This window comes from Dysidea avara, chromosome 12 (genome assembly GCF_963678975.1).
Source record: "Dysidea avara chromosome 12, odDysAvar1.4, whole genome shotgun sequence".
NCBI lineage: Eukaryota > Metazoa > Porifera > Demospongiae > Dictyoceratida > Dysideidae > Dysidea > Dysidea avara.
Genome location: NC_089283.1, coordinates 26,145,287 through 26,166,573, shown reverse-complemented (window position 1 = coordinate 26,166,573; position 21,287 = coordinate 26,145,287). Strand labels below are relative to the sequence as shown.

The following is a 21,287-nucleotide window of genomic DNA, read 5'->3' as shown; positions in this document are numbered from 1 at the left end:
AGCGAGTGAGAGTGCGTATATTTAGTCATATCCCAAGTAATAGTGTTATAACTGTTATATTCTACACCCCAGTAGATGAAAACGATTATAGATGTTACAGTGAAACAGCATCTCCTGGAGATGGAAATCAATAGAAATTCTTGATGGATCAGACATTTACACTTTTAACAGTGCCACGCCCACATAGTCGCGATTAGTGAGTTATCCACGAAGGAGACAGGAGTTCATCGAAACTTGTTCCAGTTTCTGAGGTGAATATTTGTTGATTGATTTAGGCGCTTGTTATTAGAGACTTGTTTACTGTTTAGATAAGGATTCGTGGAATGTGTGAAGTTACACCATATATGGTAAGCGTAGCCACAAAGCGTGGTATATCAGTTATATACCACAGCGCGGCGCTTTTGATCTCAACCACAGGTGTGGTATATAAATAGTTATACCACGGCTGCGAGGGATTTGCTGATATATATACACCCAAAGCCTGAGGGCGCAGCTTGAGGGCTGCGGGTGTATAATATCAGCTAAATACCAAGCAGCCGTGGTATAAGTGATATATATCACTTGGGGCACACTCACCTAATAGGTGAAAGAGCTAACGAGAACTCATCCCATTTGTGTTATACAGTAGCATCTGAAGATTGATCGTGGTTTTAGTAGCGTGGGCTAATAGCCATCAGAACATTATCCATACATTAAAACGTCATTAGTACATTACTATGCTTCAACACGCGATGTTAGAAAACTTGCGATTGTGGGATGGAGTTTCATTTTAGTACTACGCCGACTAACTTCGCTATTGGGACAGTCAGTAAGTTATTATATTAAGTACTTAGGACTGTAAGTTACTAACCTATTTCAGCGTAGCAGTGGTAGTTTTGCCATTCCGTGGTCTGTTCAAAGGCTGATACGTGGTGGGTAGAAATACGCATCCACGATCGCCCAAACAATTATTTTGTGCCTTCATTATCATTTACTAACAACCAACCAGTCTATCTTAGCAAATATAGTCAGCTTAGCTACCACTACAAAACGAATCCCACAATACAAAGCTCTATGTTGCTCAATGTAACGAGTCAAAGCATATAGTTTCTTTGAACTGGCTGGGCATCAAAGTCATTGGCAAACCGCTTTCCCATGATAGTGCCCAGGAAATATGCGAGCTAAACCCCGAGTGGCACCTTTGAACGCTCACACTAAAGTGGTATATGTAGAAATGTATAGAGATTGTACTGAAAATTACAGAATTGCTATAGCTTATAGAAAAACGGATTATTTAGCAAACTCATGTATTTTCTGGCTATAAGCCCTATTTTATCAGACTCAGTCACATATTGACTGAACATGTGCCTAACAATGTCACTAGCAACCAAACTAACTTGAACTCTTAGCATTTCTCACTGTACTACAAGCATGTCTTCATGGGTTTAGACAGAGTTGGGGTTGTTACACTAAAAATGTAACTAGTTACATATTACTAGTTACTTTTACGCGATGCAGCGCGCTACAGTTACATATTACTTACTGAAAAAAGTAACGAGGGCTGTAACTAGTAATAATATTACATATTACATTTGTTCGTTACAAACTATAAAGTAAGTCCAATCTTCTAAATACAAGCTACCAGCCTACAACTACAAGTGACACGAGCGAGACACGTGTTTCTCTGGTGGAGTTCAGCCACAAATACACACTTTGTTGTTGTATCTTGGCCTTCAAGGGCACTCCCCATACACTATCATTCTTTGTCCATGCCTATAATGCTATCTCCAGTCTTGTCTGGGCCCAATATGCAATCAATCACATGCCTGGATACAATGCGCCTTAAAAGGAAGTAATGCATTATATTCGTTACAATTTCCGGATGTAATATTCGTTACATATTACTTGTTACTTTGTCATGTAACGCGTTACATTACTCGTTACTGTAAAAGTAATATTATTATGTAATGTGCTACATTTACATTTGTAACACATTACCCCCAACTCTGGGTTTAGACAATTGTGTAGACATTTCACCATTCGTGAACATGGCTTCAAAAGGCTAACAATTCTTTCATTTTTACGACTGCTCATATGTCACAAACCACAACATCTTATTGCTATGTCATAACTTCACGATACGCCTTTCTCTACAGGAGTATATGAGAGTAGGATACTCTCCACAGTATGGTACCGCTCAAATGTTATATCATCTCGCGAGAGTTCAAGCAATTAAAAAACTCACTAATTAAAGGATGTGGGACTCGTTTAACCCATGAGTATTCATCTCGCTTTGTACGGGATGAAGACTTGTGAGTGAAACAGGTACCACGCCCTTTAATTAGTGAGTTTTTAATTGCTCGCGCTCTCACGAGACAACGTTACATTTGCACAGTACTGTATACACATTATGAACTCTTGACAGATAGCGGCAGTATTCAGGATTAAATTGTGGAGTCTAAACATGGAAAGTGTTGACACGGAAAATCAACACCTTGATATGGTTTTGTTGCATGAAGATGATGACCAGCGTAAAAGGAAAGACAATAATTGAAAAGCAATGGTGCAGGCCTCATAGACTACCAGGAATAGCCTATCCTTTCGGGTTGGAAGTGGGCATGTCCCCTACATATGCGAATGAAAATGAAAAGCAACTTTGAGGCTTTGTCAAGACAATTTGCGAGAAAAAACACGATAGTTAAACTATAAAACAGTTTAGAAGATACTTCTGCGCGTAATATTCCAAATGAGTTAGCTAGCTGCATGGCACCTGGTTTTTTAGAAGTAGCACAACATCAACTTGTTTGATATAGTGCTGTCGCAGATTTGACTTTTAAGGCTTTTGTGGCATTTTTTACACAAAAATTTGATCATTTCTGTCTCTATCTCCCTGAGGCATTAATTGACATGTTAAAACATGATACCAAAGTAAAGGTATTGTTGAACGCAACAACTCGGTTTTTATTTGAAGTTAATACCATTTTGACGTTTGCCTGCCCTTGGGGTACAAATTACCCATGGGGAGGTAAATTTTCTCAAAATTAATGGATTAGGGATCATGCAGAACTTCAGCCAAAAGTATCACCCTAAACCTGCCTCATTTTTCCTTCATGACTACTTGAGAGTATTGGGTAGACACAGCCAAGCCCAAAAATGTCTTAAAACCAACCCCAAAAAGTTCCTATGGGATTCTAAAAATTTCTATTTAACAGAATTGTATTCTGACTAACTGATGCCTTCAGCCAAGCATAACTCAACAATTGCTATAGCTACAGGCTTGATTTTTTCACTATTCAATGTTGCTTTGTCCTGAGACGTGCCTTTTCACCAACTGCAGCATGTATAATACCGCAGATTCCCTAAAATTTCAGCATCTCTAAATATTCGGCACTCCCCGTGCTTTGAACGCAATGTGCTCTAAATTTCGGCAAGCGGAAATAAAGTTTCTATTATAAGCGCGTTAATTTTTCGGCACTTGGAGTACTAGTTGACGAAGGTTTCTTTAGTATTGAGGATTCCCAGTGACCTCACATAATATGCTACCTCGATGCTGGATGAAGCACCAAGTGTAAAATTGGTCACGGAACAAACGTGCCCAACGATATCATCGTGGCTACCACAAAACAATCTTCGTTTCTGTTCACAGAATAACATCTCTCCTGGAGCCCACAAACATGATACATCCTCAGATATAACGCTCTGTTAAGTCATGGAACACTTCATGCAGCAACTGGGAGCTACATAGCGAGATTTCACGAGATAGCTAGTTTAATAGTATTGATTGTGGTTTCTATTATTATTAGTGTCGAGTGACTGTATACAAAAGTGATGTAGTAATGACATTGATCATCTCTCCTGGATGATGTAGGCAATCACGGTATATAAGTTAGTGCTGCAGCGAAGTGAGTGTTGCGGCCAGTATTGTCAGTTCTGCCGCAAGGCGTTCCTGTTGGTCCCTGTAGAAAGAAATCCAGAAAGTACCAGTAAGTAGATTGCAAATAACATAGCCATGAAGCATGCAGACTGTATTAGGGATAGATCCTTAAAAATTCGACAATAACACGAAGTTGGTACATTTTTTTCCTAATTGTTCGGCCAGACATGAACGGAATTAATTTATTTCTGCCGAATTTTTAGGGAATCTACGGTACACGCATTATGGACTTGCCTTTAATTTCCAGTTATTTTTGCCAACTACGCAAGGTGTCAATTCGTGATAGCACGATGTGGCTTCCCTGTGGCTGTGTTGGTATTTCGCCCATATTTTCTGTAGCAACTGGATTGATTGCAGAGATGTTTCTCGTCTGTACTGTTCTATGTTTGTAACGCCGTGCAACAGACTGAAATAGGAGAAGGTCTGCAAGCATAATGGCCACCGTTCAATCTCGAGTAGTTGGGGCTCGCGAATCGTCTGTATTTTTCGTGGTGACTGGACTGATTGCAGAAGTGCTTTTCCTATTGTTCTTCATTTATAGAGCTACATATTTATATAATCATACAGTACGTAACCCTAAGTACGGTAGTACTGTACATTAGGGATCATGGAGATTTGGGTTTTTCTGGCCAAAAAAAATCACCAAACCAACTTCACAACTCCATCCTGGCACCTTGGCAGTATTGGTTAGGTATAACCAAGCCCAAAAGTGTCTTCAGTACGATCCTAAAGGATTCCGATAAATTGTTACGAAATTAAAAATAATAATTATTCAATGGAATTTTCTACTGCCTGCCTGCTTGCCTGCCAGCCTGCCTTCAGGCAAACAAAACTCGACAATGGCTAAGGCTATGGGCTTGATTTTTTCACTGTTCAATGTTGCTTCGTCCCGAGACGTGCCTTTTGGCATACCGCAGTATGTACAATGCATGCATCACAGACTTACCTTTGTCCTCCTTTGTGTTCCATTTCTTTTTGCTGACAGTCCAAGGCATCACGCTACCGCCATGTACTGCAGTAGCGCAATGTGTGGCTTCCCGGCAAAAATGTTAACAAATAGCAATTTAAGGCAAACAAGGGAGGTCGCCTACACCTGCAGATATACTAGTGGCCATTTAATCCATAGTTCAGTCTTGAGGTTGGACACGATTTAAGCGCCCCTAAAACAAATTATGCGAAACTCATTTTATTGAAGAGGTTTATACATCGATCTCAGTTTAATTTGGTAAAGTATCATTGTTCTGATTATAGAATACGTGCGTGACAATTCTGGAGATGTTCTACACACCAAACCACAACTTATTAATTTCACCCCAATCACCAAGCACTTTTACAAAACAAACTACATCACCTTGAAGCTTACGTGAAGCACCATCCGAATATCTAATCAACCCCAGTCAACCCCATCGTTTTTCAAATTTGTACTATGACTATTGAGGGTCATGTGAAATACCAAAGAAAAAAATGCAATTAACAGCAATACATTTATGTGGCGCTTAGAGCGCGTCCAACCTCCTCTGAGTCTTGGTCTTGGGGATATAGACTGAATTAGGGATTAAATGTTCGCTAGTATATCTGTAGATGTAGGCGACCTCCCTTGTTTCCCTACTTTTTTTTATGATCCCTAATCAAACTTAAAATTCCAAATTTTTTCTTAAACTTGTATATACTAGATGAATAAAAAATTGGAAATTTTAAAATGGGAATAGGGATTGCTGAAAAAAGCCACAAAACAAGAAGGGATCGCTGGGGTGGTAATGTACGTAAATCACAAATCCCTATTTTGACTCTCAGCCAAATCTTTAGTTACATGCTCTATAATTTTGAAGCGAGTCAAAATAGGGATTTGTGGTTTACATTACCACCCCAGCGATCCCTTCTTGTTTTGTGGCTTTTTTCAGCGATCCCTTCTTGTTTTGTGGCTTTTTTCAGCGATCCCTATTCTCATTTAAAATTTCCAATTTTTTATTCATCTAGTTTGTGTACTTTTTATTAATCCAGTAATGGATTATGAAGAAAACTGTTGTGAATAGTGTAATTTTGCATTCTGCATCGTAACACCGTCAACAACATTTCAGTACACACATGAAACTGATCAAATTGCAATGTGTATACAGACTGAGAGTCTCCCAATATGAGCTACAATTTACATTACTGGTGACTTTACTAGCTGTCAAATTCAGTGCAAGGATTGTTGTTATACACTTGACTGCATTATACATCAGGGTGAACTCCCTTCAGACTGGAAGAGGGCATATGTAACACCAGTATACAAGAAAGGCCCGTGTACTAATCCATCAAACTATAGACCTATATCATTTTTTTATCATTGACTGCAAACTGTTGAAACATAGCTATCTTCTCCTCAGCAACAATATCTTCTTACACTATTGACTACGATATCATGTGTACAAATTAACATAGATTTCTTTGATTGATAATGAAGTCTGTGGTATAATCACGGAGCGAAAAACCACCTTGCAACAAAGTCATCATCCCAGATTAAGCTTCCTGGCTATACCGAGTTTAATAAAGACAGATTCTATTAGCCACAAGCAGCGCACACCAAAAAGCCTAAGCACGATCTTGTATGGCTTCTCAAGCGTAATGGCATTTTGGCAAGAAGAAACGGCCCGGTTTGAGCTGTTTTCATCCGAAAACGACATAAAAAATAGGTCATGGACACACACAATGATCCATTCAGCAAGCCTTGATACTTTTTATCCCAGGATTCTCCTTGTAAACTTCGCTATGCCTGTGAAAGAATAATATTATGAATTGAATAATATGAACAAATGGGCATATTTCAGTTTTGTCTGAAATACACATACTATTTCCTTTTCACTTGATACTTACTAGTGGACCTATACTCATTGCAAAGAACCACCGGAGGGTTGTTTTGAGTTGAAGGATGCTTTTCAAGGTGGTTTTTAGGTGTACGTTCTATTAGGATTTTTGCAAAAAAAAAACATGGGCGATCCCTATTATGAACCCACTATTGTGGTTCATGATAATGGGGTGAACATAGCTGATAGCGAAATGCAATGGATACTTCACATTCAAGTCAGCAATTGATACCCGAGATGCATGTTCAGTCGAAAACATCAACTCTGGCGCCATCTTTTCTTTTGATGTGGTATGCGTGGGTTCACTAGTCAAAATAATGTTACAAAAAGTAAACAAGTATAAGGAAAACTTAGGAATTTTAAGTTTGATTAGGAATAATAAGTTGACGTTGTGCTACTTCTAAAAACCAGGTGCCATGCAGCAAACAAACCTAACTGGAATTTATTAACAGTGTACTAAACTAATTTATATTGCTTTGTTGCTACATACGCAATTGAATTTGTATTTCGTAATTGATGAAATGTTTTGTAATTCTGTAATTATGTTGCTAAGCACTGCTAAGGAGGTGTACCTCAAACAAAACACTTTAACCCACTAATAATGCACAGAAGTATCTTCTTAACTGTTTTATAGTTCATCTATCTATAACACTTTCTTACACCCGAGGCTAGCTGTGTTGTTTTTCGGCTGTTTGACGTCCATAGAGCCCTTTGGGTAAGACCTTCACCGCAACCTTATAACTCATTTCACCCGTATTTCAAACTGGCACGTATTAACTGTCTTAAATCAAAGCTTACCAGCCAAGAAGTTTAATACAGGCTCTATATGGCCTCTATTTATCCCATAAAGGCTGTTTTAGCAAACAAAATTTTTTTCACGTGGGTACGGAAAGACACATAAATATACAAATAAACATACAAACATACACAAAAGATGTTTCCTGATATTTCTTAAACAAAATTTCACTTCTGTTATTTATTCAATATTCATTATTTCATCGTCCCGATGAAATCTTCAAAGTTCATTAGCTGCCTCTTTAAACTTGACAACTACAGCATCATTACCCACAAGTCATTGCTACAACATTACACTAGCCCTTCCCTAACCAACCAACCCAGTGGGGATTACCCTACCCAAAACCAGTGGGGATTACACACCCAACCCTTCCCTAATCTAGTGGGGATTACACGCCCAACCCCTCCCTAATCTAGTGGGGATTACACACCCAACCCTTCCCTAATCTAGTGGGGATTACACGCCCAACCCCTCCCTAATCTAGTGGGGATTACACACCCAACCCTTCCCTAATCTAGTGGGGATTACACACCCAACCCTTCCCTAATCTAGTGGGGATTACACGCCCAACCCTTCCCCAATCTAGTGGGGATTACACACCCAACCTTACCCTAATCTAGTGGGGATTACACACCCAACCTTACCCCAATCTAGTGGGGATTACACACCCAACCTTACCCTAATCTAGTGGGGATTACACACCCAACCCTTCCCTAATCTAGTGGGGATTACACACCCAACCCTTCCCTAATCTAGTGGGGATCACACACCCAACCCTTCCCTAATCTAGTGGGGATTACACACCCAACCCTTCCCTAATCTAGTGGGGATTACACACCCAACCTTACCCTAGATTACACACACACAACCTTACCCTAATCTAGTGGGGATTACACACCCAATCTTACCCTAATGTAGTGGGGATTACACACCTGTACAAAATGAATAGCATTTCTTCCTGCTGCATCATCCTCTTCCTCCATAACTAACGCCTTCCCTGTATCTCTAAGGAAACTGCTCATACAATCAATTATTGTCTTCAGCCCGCCATCTTGAACTCTTATGAACAACTTGTACATGCAGTGAAGGTCATCCTTTTTGTTTGTCTTTAACATGTGTACCACACCAGAGTTCTCCATCTTGACAGGACACAGACACACAGTGGCAAACATGGTGACAAACATGGTGACAAGTATGGTGACAAACATGGTGACAACCATGCATATGGTTATACATATAGATGCACGTATGTATGTAAGTACGTATGCACACGCACACACACACTACACATTACAAACACACTCCCACCTCTACGATGGTGTGCATGTGAGCTTTAATGAGCTCATCTTCTACAACTTTAGTAATCCTCTCTTCTGTACTGGCGTCAAGGTAACGAGTAGCCCTCTCTGCCTCTTCTAGTATTCTAGCCTCCACCTGCAGTGTGTTCTAATTAGTGCCACCCACACATTGTCTGAATGTGATTGCCTGAGCCCTCAGACTTATTATTGAGAAATGTTAATGACACATCTTATGTGTTCTGGTTATATCGCAGTTCTCACAAATAAAGAGCTTCACACTTCACCTAGACTACCTCGCATTTCAAGTAAGGATACAAGCTCAATGGAAGGTGCTACAATAAAAGGATGCGTAGAAACTAGTACTGAGCAGTTTTGATATTTCATAAACAGTACAGTATTGTCAATTTAATTTTGTTAGATTATAATCATTTTTAATAACAGTAGAAAAGCCGATTGTGGAATACATGTATCCAGTATATGTACTAAAAGTACACTTCTTCATTGTAGGCTTATTATTCCAGCTTGTTTTAGAGCATGGTATTTGTGGTAGTCAAAATATTGGATGGCATCAAAAACAGATACCACAGTTTGACTAAAATATTGTCATATTGCTCAGCACTATATAGCAACAACAGAAGCCAACTCTGAAACCTTAACGGAACAAAAGCCACATATACCAAAGCAGTTGTAGAATGTCTGTTATTGACTCATCTTTGGTTTCAACTGCTGATATAGCTCAGGTTAAATCAATCAATCAATCAATCAATCAAATCAACCACACTCAGAGTATACATTACCTTTCTGATGTAGACGGAAGCACTATTATCAGCTAAGAATTTCTGACTCTCAGCCTAATACACAACATGTACAGTACAAAAACAGGTCAAAATAAACTGACTTTATAGAATTCACTAGATTCATGAAGGAAACGTAGCTCAAAGTCTTCTTCATAGACCTCACGACTGCCAATGCCCAAAACTATTAGCATATGGCAGATGTTACGAATAGCTACTCTGTTGACGACCTCGCCATGACGCTCCTTAGAGATCATGTCCAACAAACTAGCCATGAGATAATCCCTGATAACTTCACAGTGAATCACCTGCAACCATATATGGTATAAATGATTACAATTATGAGGTATTACTCTATACAAGACATATCTAATAACAAGACACCACTACTCTAATACAAGACACCACTACTCTAATAACAAGACACCACTACTCTAATAACAAGACACCACTACTCTAATACAAGACACCACTCATCTTGGCAGTACAAGCAAGCCCAAAAATTGTTTACAGAGCAGCAAAAATGGTTCCGATAAGTTGCCATTTTTTAAAGCAGAATTTTCTACTAACTGCCTGCCTGCCCGCCCGCCCGCCCGCCCGCCTGCCTGCCTGCCACCTTCAGACAAACATAACTTGACAACCACTAAGGCTATGGGTCTGATTTTTTCACTGTTAAATGTTGCTCCAGCTTGACTAATGTCTTTTAGCATACCGCAGCATGTACAATTTATACTTACCTGTGTCCTCCTTTGTGTCCCATTAATCTTTGCCGACAGGGCTAGGTTGATTTGTGCTAGCATTCTTTCCCTATGCGTTGTAACGGGAGTCGTCCTGTTCTTTGTAACATTGTGTAACAGCTGAACAAAGCTGGAAACAAAGCGAAATGGCACTTCACTTTTCAATAGCAATTGATAGTTGAGGCACACATTCAGATGGGTATGTCTGCCATCTGATGCTGCAGTATGTACTAGTTTACTAGTGATTTATAAAAAAAAGAAACTAGTAAACTTAGAAGGAATTTAATTATGGTACGGTAGTACCATTTAAGTACGGATCACCCCGAAAATTTCATGCGCTGCCCAAAATCCCGCCTTCAAAAATATCCTAGAGACATTTTACATGACAAAAAATCACCTTTACAGAATAGTACTAGTCCATATAATATATAATACAGCATTAAATATCAGGTCACTGGATATAGAATTTTAAATAATCGCCAAAACTCGGAATTTTAGTCTCACTGTCTCACAGTCACAAGGCTAGAGGCCGAACGAAGCAGCACACAGTCGCCATTTTATGCCACAACAACAATTTCACCGGTGGGATGTGCCTTTTGGGGTTCCGACGAGTGTAGGCCCTCTGTGCCTTGTCTTTTATCTTCAATCAGGCTGCTTGTCTTCTTTAATCCAACGAAACCATATTGAGGCGTCAATTTTCTGTATCAGCAATTTCAGTAAATCAGGCGCGCACGCCCACAGCCAGTCTTTGGCCGGCTGTGGGTGCACGCCTGGTTTAAACGTTATTATATTTTCTAGTGACTGACTGTTGCCTTCAGACAAGCGTAACTCGACAAACTTTGTTGACAGTGAAAAGTGTCAATTTGACGGTAGCACATGATGGCCCCTTCATAATGGAAATCGTCCGTATTTTTGATAGTGGCTACTTTAATTGCAGAGGTGCTTTTTAAACAGTTCTTGATTTGTAACATAGCTGACAACGAACATAATGGATACTTCACTTTTCAAATGATAATTGATAGCTGGGGTGTGCAGCACCATTTCTTTCTTTTGGTGCAGTATGCGTGGGTTCGCCAGTCATAATCATTATATTTTAAAAAGTAGTTAACAAACAGGTACGTAAGTAGGGACCATAGCACATTGATACTGAAAATAAACTACAGGCGCTTACATTTGCAGCCATAACTTCTGTTTGGATTAGTCTACAATGTTGCAATTTGGCTTTAAATGTTCACCATGGATTAGCACATCAGCCAAGGTATAGTGTTAGCCTTGTAGTCACTTGCACATATGGATATGAAGGCAGTTTGGTAGAAGAAAAGATGACAATCTTGTTTACGTTTTTCACATTGTAAACAAATGCACATGACACACGTACTGTTGAAGCTACAGAAACAAAGATTTTCGAACTCTCCATGAGCAGGCGAATAAGATGGTATATGGTTTGAATCGATTTGAGTCTTCCTTCTTCCAAGTACTGGCCCAATAAAAACTTGCGTATTTTTCTTTGCAGTTACGAATTATTTTTAAAATTCAATTTTCTCAATACACACGCTTGTGCAAACAAGTCGGGTTTTGCTGAGACAGTCACAAATAGTTATCATAATCATGATATGTTGCATCCTACAATCATGAAAGTAACACAACTGCTCAGCCCTATAACTCTTGCTCTATAATGTTTTAAAAACAAATACCTTACTACAGGTCTGGGTGGGAATATTTTACTAACACGCAACTAATTTTTACTGAGAAATTTTGTACGCTGTAGACACACGAAACAAGACAAAGAAAAACAACAAAAAGAGAGAAGATTTGGGACTATTTTGGAAAGCTCGAAAAATGTTTAAAACTACTTTTCTGATATATAATAATTATTGTTCACCCTTAATGGCACTAAATCCTAGAAGGTTGCTTTTGGTGTGCATTCTATTACAGAGCTTTAAAATTATTATGGTTAATGATAAGTAAAGGGCAGACACCAGAAAAGGAGCATACCACAATTGTGCATGCTGTTGTGGCAAGAAATGGTGGCTGTGCGCTGTTTCACAGTAATACTATCCCTTTTAGGCGGCAATGTATATAATCTATGTAATTCACCACATTTCATAATTCATAAATTATTTTGTAATTCGGTAATTATGTTTCTATGCACTGCTTATGAATCGTAACTTGAACAAACCACTTAAAACAAACAGAAGCACTCCTTGTGTTGTAATGCAATATTTAAAGTTATTAATTCAGTAGGGATAATACGTAGTGAAACGAGATGAATGATGAGTAAATGTCTATACTGGCATGTTATAACAATTATTTAGTTCAAAGCCAAAGTAAGAATTTTTCCACCAAGCTTCATATGCTGTAATTCATCTCTGCTTGGATCTTAGAGTAGCCCCTCTATTATCCAGCCATTGATTATCCTGTTATCTGAACTGCAGAAATGACTGTTCTATTAGAGTATTTTGATGAAGGTGTACATTCTATTAGAGTAATTGAATGGAGTTCTGTATAATGAATGGGTTTGTATTATTTGAACTTTTGATTATCCAAACTCACCCAGGGCATAATGAGTTTAGGTAATGGAGGAAGCACTGCTATAGCATACAATGTGACTGTTACTACAGTAACTGCTATATCAGAGTACCATACTGCTAGAAATTTCGAGGGGTGAAAATTTCATGAATCTCATGCTAAGTTTGTGTAACTGTTTTGAGGCTTATATATATATAACCATTTTCTAGATTTCGTGAATTTGAAAATGCAAAAATACACTGTTTTATGTTATCGTTTTTGTTTCACTAGTTGCTATTCCTAGTAAAATAAGTTATATGATACGGACATGTGATAGTTCTATTAGAATAGTGTACATGGAGCTTTATGATAGGGCAGGTACTTCAGTGTGATAAGAACACACTAGGACATGCACACCTAGACATGATTCTAGGGGGATTTACCAGTTTCCAGTCGGTTTTCTCGCTAACTGCTGCAAACTACTGCACAGAACAATGAATTACTCTAATACAACAATCACACTGTAGTTACAGCATGCAATAGTATTCATAGCATTTGCCATGGGCCTGGGGTGGGGATGTAGTGATCAGTGTTGTTTTAGTAAGGACTTTTAGTACTACACTAGTAGTGATGTTGTGGCAGAGTTTACACTACTTAAGGGGCTCAGTAAAGACATGTTTGATGCCACGATATTTTCATGTAACGAAAGCCATAATGACACAAAATCAGGCTCAGAACAAATCAGCCAGTGCTACGAGAATTTGCTCAACATAGCCAAGTAAAGTAACATATTTCATGATAACTCAGTGAGGCTATGCACTGCTACTACTGTGCTAATATGGCACAAACGTGTCCACTTTAGTTGAGTGCTGGCTAGCAAAGAAGAAAGTTAGCAAGTTGTCACACACGACAACTACACCAGGTTCTTACAATTAGTGGTGGTACATGCAATAATATGTAGCGTTCCACTGATAATCAGATCAGTATTGAATCAGAGCCGATATTAGGCATTTTGGTACTGATCAGTATCGGTTATTTAGGTATTCGATTAATAGCCACTCACGCCAATCGTCATCATCATAACTATCAACATAAATGCTATGCTAGTAAAACTTGGGGCATAACAGGCTGGAAATAGTGTTGAGTATTCTAGCATAAAAGGTGTAGGAATTGCTTTGTTAAACATTGAGCAACTGCTACTTACCATGTTTACATGAAAAAGATTAAAATACTCTAATAGAACAGTCACTGTATTAGCTAACTTGAGAGGTGTGTAAATTCTATGGCAATTATTGGTATCGGTATCAGTGAAACTTTACTGCTAGGTATCGGTATTGGATCAGTAGGTATTTTTCTGTATCAATGGAATCCTACTAATATGGGCGCATGCACTAATATGGCATATCCCTACCACATGCAAACTAATGCAGTCTCCACACACACACACACACACACACACGCACGCACACGCACACGCACACATACACACACACGCATGCACACACACACGCATGCACACACACACGCATGCACACACACTAGGAAATACAATAGACTACTAACACTAGACTAACTCACCTCTTCTCTAAACAGAACTAATCCCATATCATATACCGTATGTTGTTCATGTTGTGGAACATATACTCTATCCTGTGATGCCATTAACAAGTGATGTCATCACATCCATTACATCACATTACCATGTACATGAGTATGTCCCTAATCATCACCATGGCAGTCTGGTGGTCTGCCCATGCCTCCCCTAATGTTTCCAGGAAGTTGTTATGCATTGAAGTCATCACATCATCTTTGACCTGTTTCCATATAATAAGCATCACATTACAGTTAGATCTTCACAAGCATTATTACTATCCTTGGCCATTAGCTAACAACAAACAACACAACACGACACAAATAGTAGTATACAACATAGATCAAACACAAGGTGTACAGTTGTTTAATTGGGGAACAAGTTGATGTTATGCTACTTCTAAACACCAGGCATCCATGCAGTTAATACTATTCCATTCTAACTAAATAATCAACCATGTATATAATTTAGTATCATTAATTCAGCTATACAATTAGATTTGTAAATACAGTAATTTAGCGTATTTCATAATTCATGAGTTATTTTGTAATTCGATAATTACATTGCTATGCACTGCTAAGGAAGCATAACTATAACAGACCACTTTAAACTAGAGATGTACCAATCTACCGATCTCAACAATTTGAACAAAATCAGTTCTGTTGAAGCCACCGATTCATGATACTAATTTTTCTTATCATCATTTCTTCAAACATACTAGTCTTCTATCATTTCTCTGCTCCAATTATGAAAAAGCTAAAGCATAGTGCCATTTCTTTGCCTGGTGCTCATTAAAACTACGAGAAGCCATATAAATACACGTGAGTTAGCTGTTTTAATTACTGAAACTTACCATTGAACTTACCAGAGGTCCTTGGCAGAAAATAATGAATAGTGCTACACCATATCAAATAGACTAAACTATTAGAATCTCTGCTATAACAACCTACAAACTACTATAACGATTTTGCTCATGTGGGTGTGTACGGACAAACATAGATAGGTACACACACACACGCACGCACGTACACACACACACGTTTTACGAAAACAATTTCAGTAAACCAGGCACATGCCCACAGTGTGTCCATAGTGTGTCTATCGTGTTTTATAGTGTGCCCATTGTGTTTTCTTATGTGAATCATATAAAAGCCTCAAGTCGAGGCTGCTCTTCATTTTCGTTATTGTAAGTACGGGTAATGCCCCCAATTCAACTCAATGGATACACTATCTCTGGTAGCTTAAGAGGCCTTCAATGTTGTTGTTAAAACCGAAAGGGAAGACCACTCACAAAGAGTAATAATACCCGTATTTCAGATCACCAAGAAGAAACCACCTCAGAGCAAAATTTACAGTATGTGTGTGGAAGTTTAATACAGACTTATTTTAGCTTTCAATTCTTACATCCTGGCTACCTTTTACCATTTTAAATGTTTTTGCCTGACAAACAAACATAGGCAGGTAAGTAGGTACACACACGTTTTCATGAAAACAATTTCAGTAAACAAGACGCGTGCCCACAGCCAGCCTTTCCTGGTTTAAAAATACATTACAACTGTACAGCTGGGTAGGCTGGGAGCAATATACTGACCCTGAAGAACAGCCTTTAGCTAATCAGCAATGTCCTTCAACCTTGCTAAAACTGTACTTGTTAATAAGCCTTTACCATAATGACGTCACATCGGTTTTCTACTTGGGGTAATCTTATATTTTCGAGTATTGCATCCTATGACGACAAGTTTTTCATGAACCATTTACGTAGTTGTTAATAAAGGATGACATTGAAGCGAAGTTACCAGGTATGGTTACAACGTGTATAAAGGAATGTTATTTCTACTCAACCTTCAAAACCAGCTGAATTTTCAAAACCCACGTAAATGATTTTATTCCACTGCGTTATACACGTACCTGTTAGTTTTAGCTCAATATCTTCTTCCACAAACGATCGATCTTCATTTGCCGACCTGTACTTGAAAACATTAGAGTACCCCAAATAGAAGTCGCCATTTTTTGTTCTGGAAAAAGCTTATTGCTAGCTTTGGTGTAAAACATGGAATCCTAATTTCTGTCATTTATAAACAGAAACGTGTGTGTGCATGTGTGTAGTGTGTGTGCATGTGTGTAGTGTGTGTGTGTGTGTGTGTGTGTGTGTGTGTGTGTGTGTGTGTGTGTGTGTGTGTGTGTGTGTGTGTGTGTGTGTACGTGTAGTATGTGTGTGTGGTAGTGTGTGTGCGTGCGTAGTGTGTGGTGTGCGCGTGTGTAGTGTGTGGTGTGCGCGTGTGTGGTGTGTGGTGTGCGCGTGTGTGGTGTGCGCGTGTGTAGTGTGTGGTGTGCGCGTGTGTAGTGTGTGGTGTGCGCGTGTGTAGTGTGTGGTGTGCGCGTGTGTACTGTGTGGTGTGCGCGTGTGTAGTGTCAGGCAAAATCCAGTTATACCTCCCTGCGGTGTCTGACAGGCAACGGCTTTGTCGGCTAAAATAACTGGTACACAGTGCCTCAATTGTGCGGTGTTTCGTTCTGACTTGTCAGTAGTCTCAGTACCCACACAAAAGTACTGTGTTTTGTACTATTGTGGTTTTGTGAGCCTTTAGTATGTTTCTTAATTTGCACGAGTTGAGAATCAATGATAAGTAGCCTTTTAGGTGCTGTCGGTTGTTTTAACAACCATTGTCGTTCCTGGCTTAATGTTGGTTGCTGGAATATGCGTTCCCTAGTAGAGCCTGAAGGTTCTGTTGCTACTGCGTCTGTGAGGAGAGGAGTCCAAGTTGATCGGAAGATAATTTTTTTAGTAGAAGAGCTGTGTCGTTTTAACATGAGTATCACAAGAGTAAGTGAAACTAAATGGTTTGGACAGGGAGTGTATGAGGTTGATGTCTTTATTATATGGTCTTGCCTAGTGAAGATGATCCTATGATGAGGAATGAGGATAGTGACAAGTCCTGCTGTAGCTGCACCTGGAGGAATTCTGGTGAGTGTTGGAAGGCTATCAGTTCTGAAATTGTATATGTACAGCTCAAACTTCAGTGTTGTAGTTACCGCAGAGGAAGAAGGATGAACCAGGACTTTTATTCGTCTGTTAGTTATCTGTAACACAATTTTAGCCCTTAACAATTTATGATCAGTCCAACAATCTGCCCCTTACGAATAACAGAAACATCGTGACAAAATTCCCTTTGAGTTTGATGCATTAGAATGTAATAGGATAGTAGAATGTCTTTTGTGATGGATCAGTGGATGCTGGAAAGGAACTACTTGGTAAAGAAAGATTGTCGTCGTCAACCAGACTGGTATAACAATAGTGATACTACTCTACAACCATTAATAACATCTCTTAATGCTCTGCTAGCTCGGTGGCTTCGGTCTCAGTGTCACAGGGATAGACAAAGATATGTCGATATGAGGAGGAGTGTGACTACAGCAGTGAGGAAGGCTAAGAATGATTGGTTCTAAGGATATTGAAAATACTGTACAGAATGGTGTAGTTGGTGATGCTTGGAAGTACATAAGAGATATTCAAAGAGGAAGAACTGGCTTACAACCAACAAAGCCAAAAGCTATTAGAAATCTTAATGGTGACCTATGTTCTACTTCAACCAAGAGCTTGCAGAGATGGCAACAACATTTTAACTCTGTGTTAAACACATCTGGTGTTATAAATTGATTCCCTTCCATCTTCTGTTGTTCAAAGTGATTTGGCTGATGTTCCTTCCCTCAGAAATGCATTGTGTTTGGTTGCAGGTAACAAGGCTGGTGGAAACAATGGGATCTAACCAGAAATGGTGAAGGTTTGTTCTGATGAGTGGTTGAAGTACCTGCTAGATCTGTTTACTAATGTTTGGGATGTTGGGAGTGTGCCCCAGGATTGAGAGATGCCACATTAGTACCCATACCTAAAGGAGATGGCATGGGATCAGTCTACTTGACGTAGTAGGTAAGGTGTTAGCTAAGGTCATCCAACAGTGTTTACAAACAATTGTGGAGGAAGAAGTAGCTGATTCTCAGTGTGGTTATCGCTGTAATCGTGGGTGTAATGACATGATTTTCTGTGCTCGCCAATTGATAGAGAAGTCAAATTGAACATAACACCAAGTGTATGTTCTACCAGTTGAACACAGTGAATTAGGTGGAAAATAGCCTCCTTCTGGTTTCAATAGTGGCACACGTGTTATCGCGTGCGGAGAGCATGTAAAGGGCCTAAGTTGTGAAATTAAGTCAATTCTAAGCTGCATTTTCTCAAGTACAGGCTACCCCTACTTGTACGTATGTTGGATACAACGGAGCAGAATCTGGACACCCTGATAAGGTCTGTCTCAGCCTTATCGTGGACAGCCAGAAGGCGACCAAGCGCAACTTGGATGAGAAATTCAAGAAGCTGGAGGAGGACGCCACAGAGCGGGCGTTCAAGAGGGCCAAAACAGACCGCCCGCTCAAGTTCCAGAAGAAGGGCCATGAGAAACAGTATCTCTTAATTCCGAGATCGGAGACAGGATAGAGTCGGTAGCAAAGAAAATTAAGACGATCAACATGCCTTCGGAGAAGGATGTCAAGGTGGCCCAGGACACCCTCAATGAATTACACAAAGGCACTGACTGAATGCCAGAAACACATCCGCATTGCAGACCAGTCCAGGAACAGCTGGAGGGCAGCAGTGGTATACAAAGCTGGGGGGCCTGGGTGATAGCAAGGAGGACAATGATAAGATTAAGCAGGCGGACAGGGATGTGGAGCACAAGGTGCAGCAGCAAAGGAAGGAGAACCCACCAAACAGGCACTAGTCCCCCCACTACCACCTCTATCTATCTACCCTGATTATGGCCCATGTAACGTTGTGAACTGGAACTATTATTATTATTATTGTAAAATGATCTTGTAAATGTATGTATGATTATTGTTGTTGTAACATATACCAGTAATTGGATTGTGTACCTTAATTAGAGTGAGTGCATTGTAATTGGAGTTTGGTTGTAACACGTGTGAAGCTACCGACGCTGCTTGAAGGAGAGGCTTTGGCGGTTTCGTTGGAACTGACACAAGAACAGCAAGATGACTATGTGGTAACAAAGAAGGCTATGGAAAAGGCGATGCTACCCATGAATTCCGTTTCGCTGGACGACTTTCACCACAGGAAGCTCCGCCCTGGCGAAGCGATATCAGTTTACGTCCATGATTTAAGAAAGCTTCTCTCTCATGCCCTTCCAGAAGTAGCGAATGACACGAAGGAACCACTGCTCTTACACCAGTTTTTGTCGGGAATTTCTGAAGCCATTGCAAGACAGCTAAGAGCGTCGGGCGAAGTAACCACATTAGATAAGGCGATGACACGTGCAAGATTACTGATGACAATTGAGTCTGAGCCTGTGGCAACTATTGCAGATAAGACTCCAAGCCTCCTTGCAGAGAAACCTAATGAAACCTGGCTTCTGAGAGAGCAAATAGCAGTTTTGACAGAGCAAGTGGCCGCTTTGACAACAAAAGTAAATCAGCCACCCAGAAGTCACCCTCGATGCTTCAATTGCAATCAAGTGGGACATCTTCAACGTGATTGCCGAAGTCAACGATGTTACTTCTGTGGCAAGTTAGGCCACCTCTCTAAGGATTGCTGGTATCAGGGAAACGACAATGGGGCGCCTATGAGGGGCAACAGGCGTCCTTAATTGCAAGCCCTGCAAGTGACTTATACATGCACAATGAAAACACAATCATCACAGTAGCAGCAGTTAAGTCCACAGCAACACTTATCAAGGGAAGGCTGGGAGGTGCATCAGTGGAGTTAATGCTGGACTCTGGGTCATCAGTCTCATTGATGCTCTGAAAGGTGCTGGTAATGTTGTTCAAGTGTCATCAGCAAGACAAATTCGGTTGGTAACAGCATCAAGTGACCGTTTGCCGATCATAAAACATGTGAAGGCCCCAGTACAGTTGGATGAGTTATGTGTCATACATGAGTTATTGTAGTAAAAACCCTTGTGGCTCCTGTGATTCTTGGAATCGACTTTTTGCAAAAAAATGAGTTGATATTAGACTTTACACAAACCCCAGTAGTAGTACGTAGCAGTTCCCAAAAGAGAGATGCTTTAACAGAAAATAGTATGGCCATAGCCCAAGTTGTTCCAATATATGAAGCAGCAAAATCAATGCTACCCAAGTTTGTGCCATTTCAGTTGACCAAGAATCAGAGGTTGATGTAGTAGATGATTGTGCTGTTCCTAATTACAATTCCCCGCCAAATGTTGAGCTGCCTGCATGCACACTCACTGGTTCTAAATATCTTCTTGAGCAATACCACACTCTGTTTTGTACCAAACCAGGGTATACTGAGGATGCTTGGCACTATATTCCTACATCTGGCAACTCAGCAAAAGTGCCACCTAGGCGTATTCCAGCCCAGTATCGTGAGGAAGTAAGCCAGCAACTTCAAACAATGTTAGATGAAGGCATTATTACACGTAGTAAAAGTCACTGGATGGCACCAGCTGTTTTTGTCCCCAAAAAATCTGGGCAATTAAGAATATGTATTGATTTTAGGGAGTTAAATAAACGGACCACAAAGGATTCCTATCCCTTACCCCTTCCTGATGAGGTGCAGGACAAACTTGCAGGGTCAAGGGTTTTCTCCACCCTTGACCTGCATAGTGGCTACTGGCAGCTACCAGTCAACCCTGAAGATCGTGAAAAGACTGCCCTTTGTCCTGGTCCTGGCATGGGGCTGTACGAGTTCTGCAGAATACCATTTGGGCTATCAGGAGCTCCCAGTTCATTTCAGCATCTGATGGATAAAACACTACAGGGTCTCCCATTTGTCACCAT

At 40.0% G+C, this 21,287-nt stretch overlaps 1 protein-coding gene across 2 annotated transcripts in view; it reads right to left on the bottom strand.

The window, feature by feature from the left end:
• LOC136241818 (cullin-3-like) overlaps positions 1–21,287 on the bottom strand; it is a 48,154-nt gene that overhangs the window by 18,179 nt on the left and 8,688 nt on the right. Inside the window, exons 4-9 of one of the 2 annotated variants that reach the window (XM_066033144.1) lie at positions 14,593–14,706; positions 14,471–14,542; positions 9,752–9,955; positions 9,651–9,704; positions 8,864–8,989; positions 8,464–8,694 (exon numbers count right to left, since the gene is read on the bottom strand). In XM_066033144.1, the coding sequence (XP_065889216.1) occupies positions 8,464–8,694; positions 8,864–8,989; positions 9,651–9,704; positions 9,752–9,955; positions 14,471–14,542; positions 14,593–14,706 (801 nt within the window). The remainder of the gene's footprint in view (positions 1–8,463; positions 8,695–8,863; positions 8,990–9,650; positions 9,705–9,751; positions 9,956–14,470; positions 14,543–14,592; positions 14,707–21,287) is intronic. The other variant, XM_066033145.1, reaches the window with a different exon arrangement.